The 17,983-nt window shown below is 46.7% G+C and overlaps 1 protein-coding gene across 3 annotated transcripts in view; it reads right to left on the reverse strand.

Annotated features, from left to right (window-relative positions):
- DNAJC7 (DnaJ heat shock protein family (Hsp40) member C7) overlaps window positions 1–17,983 on the reverse strand; it is a 207,660-nt gene that overhangs the window by 16,481 nt on the left and 173,196 nt on the right. For all 3 annotated transcript variants that reach the window (XM_063959405.1, XM_063959406.1, XM_063959408.1), the window contains exon 7: window positions 13,086–13,239. In XM_063959405.1, the coding sequence (XP_063815475.1) occupies window positions 13,086–13,239 (154 nt within the window). The remainder of the gene's footprint in view (window positions 1–13,085; window positions 13,240–17,983) is intronic.

Below are 17,983 nucleotides of genomic sequence, written 5' to 3' on the forward strand. Positions count from 1 at the left end.
AGGGTAAATGGGGACATGCAGGTACGCATCCTTGATGTCCAGGGAGACCCTGTAATCCCCCTCGTCCAGGCTCGAAATATCCGCCCTGAGCGATTCCATCTTGAACTTGAATCTTCTGATATAAAAGTTCAAGTATTTTAATTTCAAGATGGGTCTCACCGAAACGTTTCGGTACCATGGCCACTGTGGAATAGTAACCCCTTCCTTGCTGAAGGAGGGGCACCTTGACAATCACTTGTTGTGATTATAGTGTTGAATATCCACCAACACCGTCTCCCTGGCAGAGGGAGGTGCCGGTAAGGCAGATTTTAGGAAACGGCGGGGGGAAGAACGTCTCGAACTCCAGCCTGTACCCCTGAGATACTACTTGAAGGACCCAGGGATCCATGTGAGAGAGCCCACTGTCCGCTGAAATTTCTGAGACAGGCCCCCACCGTACCCGGGTCCGCCTGAGCAGCCCCCGCACCATGCTGTGGACCTACCGGACGCAGGGAGGATTTCTGCTCTTGGGAACTAGCTGTGTGTTGCAGCTTTTTCCTCTACCTTTGCCTCTCGGCAGAAAGGATGAGCCTCTAGCCCTCTTGCTTTTCTGGGGCCGAAAGGACTGTACTTGATGATACGGTGCTTTCTTTTGTTGTGGGGTAGCCTGTGCCAAAAAAATCGATTTCCCAACAGTAGCTGTGGAAAACGAGGTCTGAAAAACAAATCCCCAAACAGTTTTACCCCCTTATAGGGCAACTTCCATGTGCCGATTCGAGTCGGCATCGCCTGACCATTGCCAAGTCCATAACCCCCGTCTGGCGGCAATGGACCTAGCGCTTATTTTTGATGCCAGCCGGCAAATATCCCTCTGTGCATCACGTATGTATAAGACCACGTCTTTTATATGCTCTATTTTCAGCAAAATATTGTCCCTATCCATAGTTATTTTCCGACAGGGAATCTGACCACGCAGCGGGAGCACTGCACATCCATGCCGAAGCAACGGCTGGTCGCAATATAATGCCCTAGTGTGTGACTATATCTTATAGGGTAACCTCCTGCTTTCTATCAGCAGGTCCCTTCAGGGCGGCCGTATCCGGAGACGGTAGTGCCACCTTTTCTGATAAGCGTGTAAGCGCTGTATCTACCCTATGGGGTGTTTCCCCGCGTGACCTATCCTCTGGCGGGAAAGGGTACGCTGCCAATAACCGTTTTAGAAATTATCAATTTCTTACCGGGGGAAGACCACGCTTCCTCACACACCTCATTTTATTTCTCAGATGCAGGAAAAACTACTAATAGTTTTCTCTCACCAAACACAATACCCTTTTATGTGGTACCTGGGGTATAATCATAAATGTGTAATACATTTTTCATTGCCTCAATCCTGTAACGGGTGGACCTATTTGGAGGGTACACCAGTCTCATCGACGTCGACACTGGAGTCAGTATCCGTGTCGACATCTGTGTCTGTTATCTGAGGTAGCGGGCGATTTTAGAGCCCCCCATGACATTTGAGACGCTGGAACAGGCACAAGCTGAGTAGCAGGCTGTTCTGTGTCGTCGACCTTTTATGTAAGGAGTTGACACTTTCACGTAATCTTTCCATAAGTTCAACCACACCGGTGTCGACTCCGCAGGGGTTGACAACATATTTACAGGCATTCGCTCCGCCTCCACCTCATTATCCTCCACATACCTGTCGACACAGCCGTACCGACACACACACAGGGAATGCTCTGATAGAGGACAGGACCCCACAAAGCCCTTTGGGGAGACAGAGGGAGAGTATGCCAGCACACACCAGGGCGCTATATATCACAGGGATAGCACCTATAAAAAGTGTTTTCCCTTATAGCTGCATATATATATGTATACTGCGCCTAAATTGTGCTCCCCCTCTCTTTTTAACCCTTTCCGTAGTGTATTAACTGCAGGGGAGAGCCAGGGAGCTTCCCTCCAACGGAGCTGTGAGGGAAAAAATAAGATTTTACTTACCGATAAATCTATTTCTCGGAGTCCGTAGTGGATGCTGGGGTTCCTGAAAGGACCATGGGGGAATAGCGGCTCCGCAGGAGACAGGGCACAAAAAGTAAAGCTTTTTCCGATCAGGTGGTGTGCACTGGCTCCTCCCCCTATGACCCTCCTCCAGACTCCAGTTAGGTACTGTGCCCGGACGAGCGTACACAATAAGGGAGGATTTTGAATCCCGGGTAAGACTCATACCAGCCACACCAATCACACCGTACAACTTGTGATCTAAACCCAGTTAACAGTATGATAACAGCGGAGCCTCTGAAAGATGGCTTCCTTCAACAATAACCCGAATTAGTTAACAATAACTATGTACAATTTATGCAGATAATCCGCACTTGGGATGGGCGCCCAGCATCCACTACGGACTCCGAGAAATAGATTTATCGGTAAGTAAAATCTTATTTTCTCTATCGTCCTAGTGGATGCTGGGGTTCCTGAAAGGACCATGGGGATTATACCAAAGCTCCCAAACGGGCGGGAGAGTGCGGATGACTCTGCAGCACCGAATGAGAGAACTCCAGGTCCTCCTTAGCCAGAGTATCAAATTTGTAAAATTTTACAAACGTGTTCTCCCCTGACCACGTAGCTGCTCGGCAAAGTTGTAATGCCGAGACCCCTCGGGCAGCCGCCCAAGATGAGCCCACCTTCCTTGTGGAGTGGGCCTTTACAGATTTAGGCTGTGGCAGGCCTGCCACAGAATGTGCAAGTTGGATTGTGCTACAGATCCAACGAGCAATCGTCTGCTTAGACGCAGGAGCACCCATCTTGTTGGGTGCATACAATATAAACAACGAGTCAGATTTTCTGACTCCAGCTGTCCTTGCAATATATATTTTTAATGCTCTGACAACGTCCAGTAACTTGGAGTCCTCCAAGTCACTTGTAGCCGCAGGCACTACAATAGGCTGGTTCAGATGAAATGCTGACACCACCTTAGGGAGAAAATGCGGACGAGTCCGCAGTTCTGCCCTGTCCGAATGGAAAATCAGATATGGGCTTTTGTAAGATAAAGCTGCCAATTCTGACACTCTCCTGGCAGAAGCCAGGGCTAGAAGCATGGTCACTTTCCATGTGAGATATTTCAAATCCACCTTTTTTAGTGGTTCAAACCAATGAGATTTTAGGAAGTCCAAAACCACATTGAGATCCCACGGTGCCACTGGAGGCACCACAGGAGGCTGTATATGCAGCACTCCCTTAACAAAGGTCTGGACTTCAGGGACTGAAGCCAATTCTTTTTGAAAGAAAATCGACAGGGCCGAAATTTGAACCTTAATAGATCCCAATTTTAGACCCATAGACAATCCTGATTGCAGGAAATGTAGGAATCGACCCAGTTGAAATTCCTCCGTCGGAGCACTCCGATCTTCGCACCACGCAACATATTTTCGCCAAATTCGGTGATAATGTTGCACGGTTACTTCCTTCCTTGCTTTAATCAAAGTAGGAATGACTTCTTCCGGCATGCCTTTTTCCTTTAGGATCCGGCGTTCAACCGCCATGCCGTCAAACGCAGCCGCGGTAAGTCTTGAAACAGACAGGGACCCTGCTGAAGCAAGTCCCTCCTTAGAGGTAGAGGCCACGGATCTTCCGTGATCATCTCTTGAAGTTCCGGGTACCAAGTCCTTCTTGGCCAATCCGGAACCACTAGTATCGTTCTTACGCCTCTTTGCCGTATAATTCTCAATACTTTTGGTATGAGAGGCAGAGGAGGAAACACATACACCGACTGGTACACCCAAGGCGTTACCAGCGCGTCCACAGCTATTGCCTGCGGATCTCTTGACCTGGCGCAATACCTGTCCAGTTTTTTGTTGAGGCGAGACGCCATCATGTCCACCATTGGTCTTTCCCAACGGGTTACCAGCATGTGGAAGACTTCTGGATGAAGTCCCCACTCTCCCGGGTGAAGATCGTGTCTGCTGAGGAAGTCTGCTTCCCAGTTGTCCACTCCCGGGATGAACACTGCTGACAGTGCTATCACATGATTCTCTGCCCAGCGAAGAATCCTTGCAGCTTCTGCCATTGCACTCCTGCTTCTTGTGCCGCCCTGTCTGTTCACATGGGCGACTGCCGTGATGTTGTCCGACTGGATCAACACCGGTTTTCCCTGAAGCAGAGGTTCTGCCTGGCTTAGAGCATTGTAGATTGCTCTTAGTTCCAGAATGTTTATGTGAAGAGACGTTTCCAGGCTCGTCCATACTCCCTGGAAGTTTCTTCCTTGTGTGACTGCTCCCCAGCCTCTCAGGCTGGCGTCCGTGGTCACCAGGATCCAATCCTGTATGCCGAATCTGCGGCCCTCCAATAGATGAGCACTCTGCAACCACCACAGAAGAGACACCCTTGTCCTTGGAGACAGGGTTATCCGCAGGTGCATCTGAAGATGCGACCCTGACCATTTGTCCAACAGATCCCTTTGGAAAATTCTTGCGTGGAATCTGCCGAATGGAATTGCTTCGTAAGAAGCCACCATTTTTCCCAGGACTCTTGTGCATTGATGTACAGACACCTTTCCTGGTTTTAGGAGGTTCCTGACAAGCTCGGATAACTCCTTGGCTTTTTCCTCCGGGAGAAAAACCTTTTTCTGAACCGTGTCCAGAATCATCCCTAGGAACAGCAGACGAGTTGTCGGCATTAACTGGGATTTTGGAATATTCAGAATCCACCCGTGCTGTTTTAGCACTTCTTGAGACAGTGCTAATCCCATCTCTAGCTGTTCTCTGGACCTCGCCCTTATTAGGAGATCGTCCAAGTATGGGATAATTAATACGCCTTTTCTTCGAAGAAGAATCATCATCTCGGCCATTACCTTTGTAAAGATCCGAGGTGCCGTGGACAATCCGAACGGCAGCGTCTGAAACTGATAGTGACAGTTTTGTACAACGAACCTGAGGTACCCCTGGTGTGAGGGGTAAATTGGAACGTGGAGATACGCATCCTTGATGTCCAAGGATACCATAAAGTCCCCCTCTTCCAGGTTCGCTATCACTGCTCTGAGTGACTCCATTTTGAACTTGAACTTCTTTATGTACAGGTTCAAGGACTTCAGATTTAGAATAGGCCTTACCGAGCCATCCGGCTTCGGTACCACAAAAAGAGTGGAATAATACCCCTTCCCTTGTTGCAGAAGAGGTACCTTGACTATCACCTGCTGAGAGTACAGCTTGTGAATGGCTTCCAAAACCGTCTCCCTTTCGGAGGGGGACGTTGGTAAAGCAGACTTCAGGAAACGGCGAGGTGGATCTGTCTCTAATTCCAACCTGTATCCCTGAGATATTATCTGCAGGATCCAGGGATCTACTTGCGAGTGAGCCCACTGCGCGCTGTAATTTTTGAGACGACCCCCCACCGTCCCCGAGTCCGCTTGAGAAGCCCCAGCGTCATGCTGAGGCTTTTGTAGAAGCCGGGGAGGGCTTCTGATCCTGGGAAGGAGCTGCGTGTTGCTGTCTCTTCCCTCGACCTTTGCCTCGTGGCAGATATGAATAGCCCTTTGCTCTCTTATTTTTAAAGGAACGAAAGGGCTGCGGTTGAAAAGTCGGTGCCTTTTTCTGTTGGGGAGTGACTTGAGGTAGAAAGGTGGATTTCCCGGCTGTAGCCGTGGCCACCAAATCTGATAGACCGACTCCAAATAACTCCTCCCCTTTATACGGCAAAACTTCCATATGTCGTTTTGAATCCGCATCGCCTGTCCACTGTCGCGTCCATAAAGCTCTTCTGGCCGAAATGGACATAGCACTTACCCGTGATGCCAGTGTGCATATATCCCTCTGTGCATCACGCATATAAAGAAATGCATCCTTTATTTGTTCTAACGACAGTAAAATATTGTCCCTGTCCAGGGTATCAATATTTTCAATCAGGGACTCTGACCAAACTACCCCCGCACTGCCCATCCAGGCAGTCGCTACAGCTGGTCGTAGTATAACACCTGCATGTGTGTATATACTTTTTTGGATATTTTCCATCCTCCTATCTGATGGATCTTTAAGTGCGGCCGTCTCAGGAGAGGGTAACGCCACTTGTTTAGATAAGAGTGTTAGCGCCTTGTCCACCCTAGGAGGTGTTTCCCAGCGCTCCCTAACCTCTGGCGGGAAAGGGTATAATGCCAATAATTTCTTTGAAATTATCAGCTTTTTATCAGGGGCAACCCACGCTTCATTACACACGTCATTTAGTTCTTCTGATTCAGGAAAAACTATAGGTAGTTTTTTCATACCCCACATAATACCCTGTTTAGTGGTACCTGTAGTATCAGCTAAATGTAACGCCTCCTTCATTGCCAAAATCATATAACGTGTGGCCCTACTGGAAAATACGGTTGATTCGTCACCGTCACCACTGGAGTCATCGCCTGTGTCTGGGTCTGTGTCGACCGACTGAGGCAAAGGGCGTTTCACAGCCCCTGACGGTGTTTGAGTCGCCTGGACAGGCACTAATTGATTGTCCGGCCGTCTCATGTCGTCAAACGACTGCTTTAGCGTGTTGACACTATCCCGTAGTTCCATAAATAAAGGCATCCATTCTGGTGTCGACTCCCTAGGGGGTGACATCCTCATATTTGGCAATTGCTCCGCCTCCACACCAATATCGTCCTCATACATGTCGACACACACGTACCGACACACAGCAGACACACAGGGAATGCTCCTAACGAAGACAGGACCCACTAGCCCTTTGGGGAGACAGAGGGAGAGTTTGCCAGCACACACCAAAAGCGCTATATATATATCAGGGATAGCCTTATAATAAGTGCTCCCTTATAGCTGCTTTGTTATATCAAAATATCGCCATAAATGTGCCCCCCCCTCTCTGTTTTACCCTGTTTCTGTAGTGCAGTGCAGGGGAGAGACTTGGGAGCCGTCCTGACCAGCGGAGCTGTGAGAGGAAATGGCGCCGTGTGCTGAGGAGATAGGCCCCGCCCCTTTTCTGGCGGGCTCGTCTCCCGCTATTTAGAAAAATTAGGCAGGGGTTAAATATCTCCATATAGCCTCTAGGGCTATATGTGAGGTATTTTTAGCCTTTATAGGTAATCATTTGCCTCCCAGGGCGCCCCCCTCCCAGCGCCCTGCACCCTCAGTGACTGCCGTGTGAAGTGTGCTGAGAGGAAAATGGCGCACAGCTGCAGTGCTGTGCGCTACCTTTAGAAGACTGCAGGAGTCTTCAGCCGCCGATTCTGGACCTCTTCTGATTTCAGCATCTGCAAGGGGGCCGGCGGCGTGGCTCCGGTGACCATCCAGGCTGTACCTGTGATCGTCCCTCTGGAGCTTGATGTCCAGTAGCCAAGAAACCAATCCATCCTGCACGCAGGTGAGTTGACTCCTTCTCCCCTCAGTCCCTCGCTGCAGTGATCCTGTTGCCAGCAGGAATCACTGTAAAATAAAAAACCTAGCTAAACTTTTTCTAAGCAGCTCTTTAGGAGAGCCACCTAGATTGCACCCTTCTCGGCCGGGCACAAAAATCTAACTGGAGTCTGGAGGAGGGTCATAGGGGGAGGAGCCAGTGCACACCACCTGATCGGAAAAAGCTTTACTTTTTGTGCCCTGTCTCCTGCGGAGCCGCTATTCCCCCATGGTCCTTTCAGGAACCCCAGCATCCACTAGGACGATAGAGAAATGGCGCCAGTGTGCTGAGGAGATAGCTCCGCCCCTTTTTCGCGGACTTTTCTCCCGCATTTTTATGGATTCTGGCAGGGGTTAATGTACATCCATATAGCCCTGGGGGTTATATGTGATGTATTTTTGCCAGCCAAGGTGTTAATATTGCTGCTCAGGGCGCCCCCCCCCCCCAGCGCCCTGCACCCATCAGTGACCGCAGTGTGAGGTGTGCATGAGGAGCAATGGCGCACAGCTGCAGTGCTGTGCGCTACCTTGATGAAGACTGATGTCTTCTGCCGCCGATTTTCCGGACCTCTTCTTGCTTCTGGCTCTGTAAGGGGGCCGGCGGCGCGGCTCTGGGACCGGGCCTGTGTTCGATCCCTCTGGAGCTAATGGTGTCCAGTAGCCTAAGAAGCTGGCTGCAAGCAGGCAGGTTCGCTTCTTCTCCCCTTAGTCCCTCGATGCAGTGAGCCTGTTGCCAGCAGGTCTCACTGAAAATAAAAAACCTAAAACTAACTTTTATCTAAGAAGCTCAGGAGAGCCCCCTAGATTGCACCCTGCTCGGTCGGGCACAAAAATCTAACTGAGGCTTGGAGGAGGGTCATGGGGGGAGGAGCCAGTGCACACCAGGTAGTCCTAAAGCTTTCTTTTTGTGCCCAGTCTCCTGCGGAGCCGCTATTCCCCATGGTCCTTACGGAGTTCCCAGCATCCACTAGGACGTCAGAGAAATTGGGTAATAAAAAACAAAAAACCAAGACCTAACACATGACATCAACTAAATGTGGTAGCAAGTAATTATCTTCATTAGCTTTCAGGAGGTAATTGATGTAAATAGATGTGAAGTAAGCCACACTAATTCTGTGGAATAAGCCAACTTACATATCTGTGCGTTGAAGAGTAACCACCTCCTCTGTTAGTAGCAGAAGCACTTGAAAATCAGAAGGATATAATGCCCTCATGTAGTGTCCATGCTGATACAGGCTCAGATGTACCAACAAGCAACAGCATTTGGCCAAAAAGTGTAGACAAACCATAATTGTCAATGATTAACCTACAGCAGCTGAAAGAGCAGTTTTCAAATTAATACAAGAATAGGTACTATTCTATAGAGGATAATAATAGTAAAGTAGAAGTAGAACAAGGAGTGGTAGTCCATCTTATACAACCTGGAACATTTACATATAAACCATCAATGACAATGACTAGAGGAGTGCGGCAGGATGACCAGCACACAAATGCAGCAATGCAACAAGATTATGGACAACACTTTACCAAAGATGTAACAACCTGTTAATGACATGTGTTATTGACATCAGCCACAAGTCCATGCAGAACAGCCGCCTCCCTCCATCTCCAACTGCCTAAATCTGAGTGTGATGGTGGGGATGTGTGTGTGTGTGTGTGTGTGTGTGTGTGTGTGTGTGTGTGTGTGTGTGTGTGTGTGTGTGTGTGTGTGTGTGTGTGTGCGCGCGCGCGTGCGTGTGTGTGTGTGTGTGGGGTTATTGCAATTTGATACTTTTACTTGCTATATTAAAACGGATTTTGGGGTGGACCGCAATTCAACAGTATACTATCGTACTCTATTTTATTAAGGTATTAGTGTGCGTGTAACCGCACTAGTAGTGCGTTACGCAAACAGACACAGCTCGCGTCCGCAGCAAACTACTTTGTATTGTTTTAAAATTAATTGACTTTTACAGTAATTATTGCAGAGAGGGGGAAAGTTGTTGAAAATGAGTAGCATTAATGTTTCTGCAGATATGAGGCAGCTCTGTAGACATCAGTGACATTGGGTGTCAACCCAATTACCCATGAATACATTGCAGGTGTGAGTTAGCGCTGCAACAGTGGCACTTTACGGCACCCTGAACTCGCACAAAACGGCTTTCAGCCCCATAGGGCTGTACTTGTATTAACCCAATTGAGTTTGGCGTAATGGAGGACAGGCTGTGATCTGAAAAAGGGAAAGGAGTGTTTTTGTGAATTCAGAAATTGAGAATGTCTAGTGAATACATGATAAAAGCAGTGGCCTTCCTTATGAGTAGAGGAGTCAGTCCACTGGGAGAGTCAGACAGAAGAGGTTAGAGTAGTTTGGAGACAAAAAGGATATTGTGGACTATCAATAGGGATATTAAACTCACCAATAATGAAGGTGGCGATGTTAGAGGATAAGAAATGAGGGAGCCAGGCAGAAAAATATTCATGAAATTGTTTGTGTGGCCCAGGTGGGCAATAGATAGCAGCAACACGGAGAGAAATGGGTGAAAAACCTGATAGAATGTACTTTAAATTATGAGAAAGTGCTGCAGGGTAGGGAGTATCTTATTGTGTGAGCCATGTTTCTGTTAAAGCCAGAAGGTTGAGGTTTGTTTTTGTTTTTAGATAAAAAGGTCATGGATGGATTTTAATTTGATGCATTCTATAAGGCACATTTTCATTACTTAGAAGGTGATGGGAGACAGGTGATATTTATAGGTTTGCTGGCTTTATATTCTGCTGTGAATCAACTGTATGTGAGTGGGGTCTGGATTTTGTGATGTGTCACCAGCTTTTAACAGGTTGAGGATGTTACAGTCATTGCATAAAGTTAAGAAAAAAGCTCATGAGTGTTAATAAGAGGGGAAAGGATAATGGAGGCAGAAATGTGCACAGAGAAATGAGATGCAACGAGAGTGAAGGCTGCAGTACACTTAGAGAAGACACAATGGAGTAATATTAGAAAAAGAAATTTGTGATACATAGTGATTTATTTTTAACCATTTGTCTGGCATTGTCGCATCAGATGTGATCACACCAGTAAGTGCCTTATCTGGTCTGGTCACACAGTTTGCGAGCAGTCAGATACTCAGTGTGCGCAGCTGCAGGGAAGAGAAACTTCCCACAGCTGTAGATCTCAGAGGGACATTCTGGTCCCTCTGAGTCCCTGCACCCTCCCCTCAGTGTTTTCTGGGATGCCGATCACTGCTGATCGTTCACCACGGCAGGATCCCCCACCCGGCGGCTACAGACAATAGCAGCCACTGGGGAAGTGTAAATTAAACCCCAGCCCCACCAGTGTGTACCTGGTGGCTGCGCAGCTGTTAAAATTAAAGTTGCAATAGTCACAATGTTTCTGACCAAAGTTCCAATGTTTGAAAAACAAATTTCGTTTTTTTGCAAATAAAAACACACACTCCCCCCCCCCCCCCCCATTTTTATCAATAAAATTATTTGGGATAAGTTTAAAAACGTTCTTCACGTAATTCCCTCATAAAAAAACAAAACAATTTCTGAGTGGCTATTGGAAATAAAGTGTAAGGGAAGTGGTTAAAAGGCTAGATATTTAGGGACAATACATAAGGAAATGGTAACTTAAGTTGAAATTACCTGTTCTTAGATTATGATAATTCTTTGTGATTTCAACACTTAGGGGTATATTCAATAAGAGTCGGGTCCATTCCGACATGCAGTTGTCGGAATGGACCAGACAACCCCTATTCAAAGGGGTGCGCTGACAGCAGCAACGGGGGGATCAGTGTGCGGCGGCCGGCGGGGGGAGCAGTGTGCGGCGGCTGGCGGGGGGAGCAGGCCGGCGGGGGGAGCAGTGTGCGGCGCCGGCGGGGGGAGCAGTGTGAGGCAGCCGGCATGGGAGCTTCCAGCGGCGGCTGGTGCTGGCAGCAGAAGTGATCTGTGTGGCAGCACTGCAGGTACTATCATCCCCGTAACCCGCCGCACCGCTCCCCGTCCCCTCACCCAATCAGACTTATTTTCAAGTCGGATTGAGTTTGTCGGAAAGGGGGCCAAAACCTGTCGGATATCCTTATAATTCTACAACAAATGACACTATGGGGAGTATTCAATTGTTTGAAAAGTCAGTTGGGCGTCTGTTTTTTCCTATCTAATAGACAGGAAAAAACAGACACCCAACCAACTTTTCAAACATTTGAATTCCCCCCCTATGTGTACCTGGATCTTTTTACTCAGAGCTTAAACCAAAGTGATCCCTTTTTCAATTAACCAGAGAGCGACAAAAAAAAATAAGCCTTCTTCCACTAGTAACCTTCAGAGCAAAAGGTTGGGCTCTTTTATTCTGGCTGTATATCCAAAGATCCACCACTATCACCCTGGCACAGTACTACACCCCAATATTCTACATCTACACAAGAGAAGCGACCCAGGTGTAAAATCAATTTAACCAATCAAAAAACCTCTGTCAGTGACCGTACTTGAAGTGGGACCTGTCAGATATGGCCCCGTTTCCAACAGCAGCAGGTGGATCGGCTGGTATTACGCCAATCCACCTGCTTTCCTAAAGTATTCTGACAAGTCGGGTTTCCCGACATGACGGAAAAAATGTGCCCCTATTGAATAGGTCGGAACCCCTTCCAACCTTTTCCAGTCGGAAACTGCAGTCTTTCTGACTCTTATTGAATATAACCCTTAGTGGGCGATTCAATTGTCTTACCCTGCGCCTGTCACTAGATGGCACCTGACTGAGCAATTCAATTGTTGCTCCATTCTGACGCCAATAGCCGTGCGGGGGACACAGTTAAAATCGCAGCCTCAAGAGGTGGCAAACTGATTGGTGAATTGGTCAGCTGATTGAAATGCAGACTGATCAAAGGACATAAATAACACTGCATGCTGAGTAAACACTGGACAATATACTACCATAATGACAAAATAACATAATTACCTCATACTAATCTGGATGAAGGTGGAAAAAAACTCTCACATATTGCACCCTGTCCAACCAGTTTCCACCATGCTCAACAACTGTATAGGCCAGTGGTTTCCAAACTTTTTTGAACTACGGCGCCCTAGAGTATCAGAATTTTTTTTACGGCACCCCTAGGCCAAAAGTTTCTTATTGAGAAATTTAGAAAGAGATATTAAATTAAGTAAATTGTCCTTAGATATCATTCTTAGGTTCAATTGAGTGGTGAGGGACAAGATTTGCTTCTGCTTGACCACATATTTTATGACTGACAGCCACCAGCACTGGTTTTGCCTATTACATTGACTGTAAAATGTTTTAATTGCTCCTGGACCACCAACCTAGGGCAACCCTGAACGTGTCCTAAGGCACCCCAGGGTGCCACGGCACACAATTTGAGAACCACAATTTGGCAAATGGCAACCTGGGAGATACACTGTTACTCCAACTGCCTGCTAAAATATGTTTGGGGACAGTCACAGAAGCTATTCCCAAATTACACGTTATGAAAAAGCAAGCAAACATGGGGGCCTTTGAGGCGGTGCGCTTTCGCTAACTAAAGTCCATATATTCATAAAATTTAGGCCCTCATTTATTTATTATGTAGCACATTTTTATACTTTAAGATAAAGCATAAAAGAAGAATTTGTATTGTTCTAAGCAGATGATCAGAATGCACACGTTATAGTACTCCAGACTGTGTAGGTGTTTTTAAAACTTGGCAACTTAAATATTAGTTGTGATGTTATTAAAACATGATCCAATAAAACACATACCCTGCAGGCTAACCGAGCTTTCTGGTGATCTGGGAACATTTTTAAGGCCTGCACAAAGAACTGTACAGCCTTCTCGATACAGTCTTCATAATACAGACAGAGCCCTCGCACGTACAGTGCGTCTGCATTTGTAGAGTCCAACCGTAAGAGGTCACTGAAATAAGAAAAAAAGATGGAACATACAATCTAAGGTAGACAACACTAATAACAGCAGAGCGGTCATGCAGCGTAATAAAAATAAATAAATAACATTTACGGGTCAAAACAATTACTCATGAAGGGGGGGGGGGGGGGGGGGGCAAGTTAGTGCTACAGTGGTACTACAATTCACTCCCCTTGCAACCCAATCTCCCCCCAAACTTACAGAGCTCTGTACACAGCACTATGGGGCTGCAAACAAAAATCTGCCGGTCCGGCAGTACCATAAGTGTGGCATACAGTCGCACTTAATCGTACCGTGATGAAGTCACTTGTAATTGGATTGAGCCCTAAAAAGGGAAAGTAACTTCACACCTATTATTTAATAGCTACACACTGTCCATCAGAACACAATATATAATAAATATTCAGATATCTGTCTGAAGTAGGACTCTCAAAACTGAACACTCCCCCACTCCCTACCAAATCTTACTTAAACCGAATGACACCAGATTGTGCCACTATTATTATTAATCACATAAAATGAATGCCTCACATAAAATCTCATAAATAAATATCTAATGCTAACTACAACCGATTTAAAGGTGAGTACGCATTTGTAAGTTCTCCAGCATATCAAAACTGGAGATCACAATTGTCACCTTTCTTTCCATGAACAAGCACCGGATTATCATTTGAAACTACAGGAAATCTACACAAAAAGAACACCAGCAGACAGAATCCGTCCAATGCGACACATACAAAATAAGATGAGTGTATACTAAAGCACTTACCCTTCTAATTCTACAACAAATGACACTATGTGTACCTGTATCTTTTTACTCAGAGTTTAAACCAAAGTGATCCCTTTTTCAATTAACCAGAGAGCGACAAAAAAAATAAGCCTTCTTCCACTAGTACCCTCCAGAGCAAAAGGTTGAGCTCTTTTATTCTGGCTGTATATCCAAAGAGCCACCACTATACCCATGGCACAGTACTACACCCCAATAGACTACATCTACACAAGAGAAGCGACCCAAGTGTAAAATCAATTTAACCAATCAAAAAACCTCTGTCAGTGACCGTACTTGAAGTGGGACTATGAGCAGAAAGAAATGCATTTAAAAACTAGGAAAGACTGTTATCCACTGTCAGTATTTTTAGAGGTCAAACTGATTGGGGAGCATTCTAAATACTTGTCATCATGGCTAGTGTTCAGTTCTTATTTCTTTTTTTTTTATAGAAACGGTTTGCAATATATTATTGTATGTCGGAATATTATTATTCTTTATTGTTCCAGTTAGGTATTTTTTAGAAGGGTGTTGTTAATAGTGAAATGCGCCCTCCAGTCTTGAAATTGATGAATTGCGCTGCGTCTTTTCGGGAGCAAATACACACACCCTGTAGGACCTCAACAAGAGTAAAATGGGGGAAGGCGGAGCAAAGTGCCAGGTGCAGCCACTCTAATAATAATAATAATAATAATAATAATAATAATATTTATATAGCACTTTTCTCCTAATAGGACTAAAAAGTGACTTACAGTTGTCTTTACAGCTCAAAAATAGGATTTTGTTACCTACCGGTAAATCCTTTTCTCATAGTCCGTAGAGGATGCTGGGGTCCACATTAGTACCATGGGGTATAGACGGGTCCACCAGGAGCCATTGGCACTTTAAGAGTTAAATAGTGTGGGCTGGCTCCTCCCTCTCACCAGACTCAGTCCAGAAACTGTGCCCGAGGAGACAACATACTTCGAGAGAAGGATTATACACAGACAGTGGTGAGATTCATACCAGCTCACACATACAAGGCACGGCAAGTCAACTAGCTTGAACTAATCAGCAAACGGCTGAAACCTTACTTACCCAGTAACTATGCAGTACCAACTAAACGAAGTGGTACTGAACCAAATAACATTTGCAGGAAAACGAAGCGCTGGGCGGGCGCCCAGCATCCTCAACGGACTACGAGAAAAGGATTTACCAGTAGGTACCAAATCCTATTTTCTCCTTCGTCCTAGAGGATGCTGGGGTACACATTAGTACCATGGGGATGTACCAAAGCTCCCAGAACGGGAGAGAGAGCACTGAGGATCCTACAGAACAGACTGACCGAACTTCAGGTCATCAGAGGCCAAAGTATCAAACTTGTAGAACCTTGCAAACGTGTTTGACCCAGACAAAGCTGCGTTGCCGAGACACCCCGGGCAGCCGCCCAGGAAGACCCCACCTTACGAGTAGAGTGGGCCTTAACAGATTGTGGACACGGCAGTCCTGCCGTAGAATAGGCATGCTGGATAGTGAACCTAATCCAACGAGAAATAGACTGCTTAGAAGCAGGACACCAAATTTTCTTGGGATCATATAGGACAAACACAAAATTTGATTTCCTGTGACGAGAAGTTCTTTTCACATAAATCTTCAGAGACCTCACGACATCCAAGGACTTTGAAGTAATCGAAGGGTCAGTAGCCACTTGCACCACAATAGGTTGGTTGATATGAAATGCCGACACAACCTTTGGAAGGAACTGCTGACGAGTCCGGAGCTCAGCTCTATCCTCATGGAAGATCAAGTAAGGGCTTTTGCATGACAAAGCCCCCAGCTCAGAGACACGCCTAGCAGAAGCTAAGGCCAACAAAGTGACCACCTTCCAAGCAAGAAATTTGAGTTCCACCTCCTGTAGAGGCTCGAACCAATCCGACTGGAGAAACTGCAACACCAAGTTAAGGTCCCAAGGCACCTTAGGCGGTACAGAGGGTGGTTGGATATGCAGAACTCCCTTCAAAAACGACTGAACCTCTGGGAGGGCAGCCAATTGTTTCTGAAAGAAAATGGACAGGGCTGAAATCTGGACCTTCACAGATCCCAATCTCAGCCCCATATCCACTCCTGCTTGCAGGAAAAGGAGGAAACGTCCCAGTTGAAATTTCACCGCAGGAAACTTTTTGGACTCACACCAGCCAAATACGATGGTAATGTTTAGACATTACCCATTTCCTAGCCTGTATGAGGGTAGGAAAATAAGATTTTACTTACCGATAAATCTATTTCTCATAGTCCGTAGTGGATGCTGGGGACTCCGTCAGGACCATGGGGAATAGCGGCTCCGCAGGAGACAGGGCACAAAAGCAAGCTTTTAGGATCACATGGTGTGTACTGGCTCCTCCCCCCATGACCCTCCTCCAAGCCTCAGTTAGGTACTGTGCCCGGACGAGCGTACACAATAAGGAAGGATCTTGAATCCCGGGTAAGACTCATACCAGCCACACCAATCACACCGTACAACTTGTGATTTGAACCCAGTTAACAGTATGATAACAATGAAGTAGCCTCTAAAAAAGATGGCTCACAACAATAATAACCCGATTTTTTTGTAACAATAACTATGTACAAGTAATGCAGACAATCCGCACTTGGGATGGGCGCCCAGCATTCACTACGGACTATGAGAAATAGATTTATCAGTAAGTAAAATCTTATTTTCTCTAACGTCCTAGTGGATGCTGGGGACTCCATCAGGACCATGGGGATTATACCAAAGCTCCCAAACGGGCGGGAGAGTGCGGATGACTCTGCAGCACCGAATGAGAGAACTCCAGGTCCTCCTCAGCCAGGGTATCAAATTTGTAGAATTTAGCAAACGTGTTTGCCCCTGACCAAGTAGCTGCTCGGCAAAGTTGTAAAGCCGAGACCCCTCGGGCAGCCGCCCAAGATGAGCCCACCTTCCTTGTGGAATGGGCATTTACAGATTTTGGCTGTGGCAGGCCTGCCACAGAATGTGCAAGCTGAATTGTACTACAAATCCAACGAGCAATAGTCTGCTTAGAAGCAGGAGCACCCAGCTTTTTGGGTGCCTACAATATAAACAGCAAGTCAGACTTTCTGACTCCAGCCGTCCTGGAATTATATATATATATATATATATATTTTCAGGGCCCTGACAACGTCTAGCAACTTGGAGTCCTCCAAGTCCCTAGTAGCCGCAGGCACCACAATAGGTTGTTTCAGGTTAAACGCTGACACCACCTTAGGAAGAAACTGGGGACGAGTCCGCAGTTCTGCCCTGTCCAAATGGAAAATCAAATATGGGCTTTTGTAAGACAAAGCCGCCAATTTTGACAATCGCCTGGCCGAGGCCAGGGCCAACAGCATGGTCACTTTCCATGTGAGATATTTCAAATCCACAGATTTGAGTGGTTCAAACCAATATGATTTGAGGAATCCCAACACTACGTTGAGATCCCACGGTGCCACTGGAGGCACACAAGGGCTGTATATGCAATACTCCCTTGACAAACGTCTGGACTTCAGGAACTGAAGCCAATTCTTTCTGGAAGAAAATCTATAGGGCCGAAACTTGAACCTTAATGGACCCCAATTTGAGGCTCATAGACACTCCTGTTTGCAGGAAGTGCAGAAATCGACCTAGTTGAAATTTTTTTGTGGGGCCTTCCTGGCCTCACCCACGCAACATATTTTTACCACATGTGGTGATAACGTTGTGCGGTCACTTCCTTCCTGGCTTTGACCAGGGTAGGTATGACCTCTTCCGGAATGCCTTTTCCCTTAGGATCCGGCGTTCAAACCGCCCTGCCGTCAAACGCAGTCGCGGTAAGTCTTGGAACAGACAAGGTCCCTGCTGGAGCAGGTCCTTTCTTAAAGGCCGATGCCACGGTTCCTCTTGGAACAGACATGGTACTTGCTGAAAGCAAATCCCTTCTTAGCTCCCGAGGCCATTAGTCCTCTGTGAGCATC

This window comes from Pseudophryne corroboree, chromosome 3, assembly GCF_028390025.1.
Source record: "Pseudophryne corroboree isolate aPseCor3 chromosome 3, aPseCor3.hap2, whole genome shotgun sequence".
NCBI classification, from domain to species: domain Eukaryota; kingdom Metazoa; phylum Chordata; class Amphibia; order Anura; family Myobatrachidae; genus Pseudophryne; species Pseudophryne corroboree.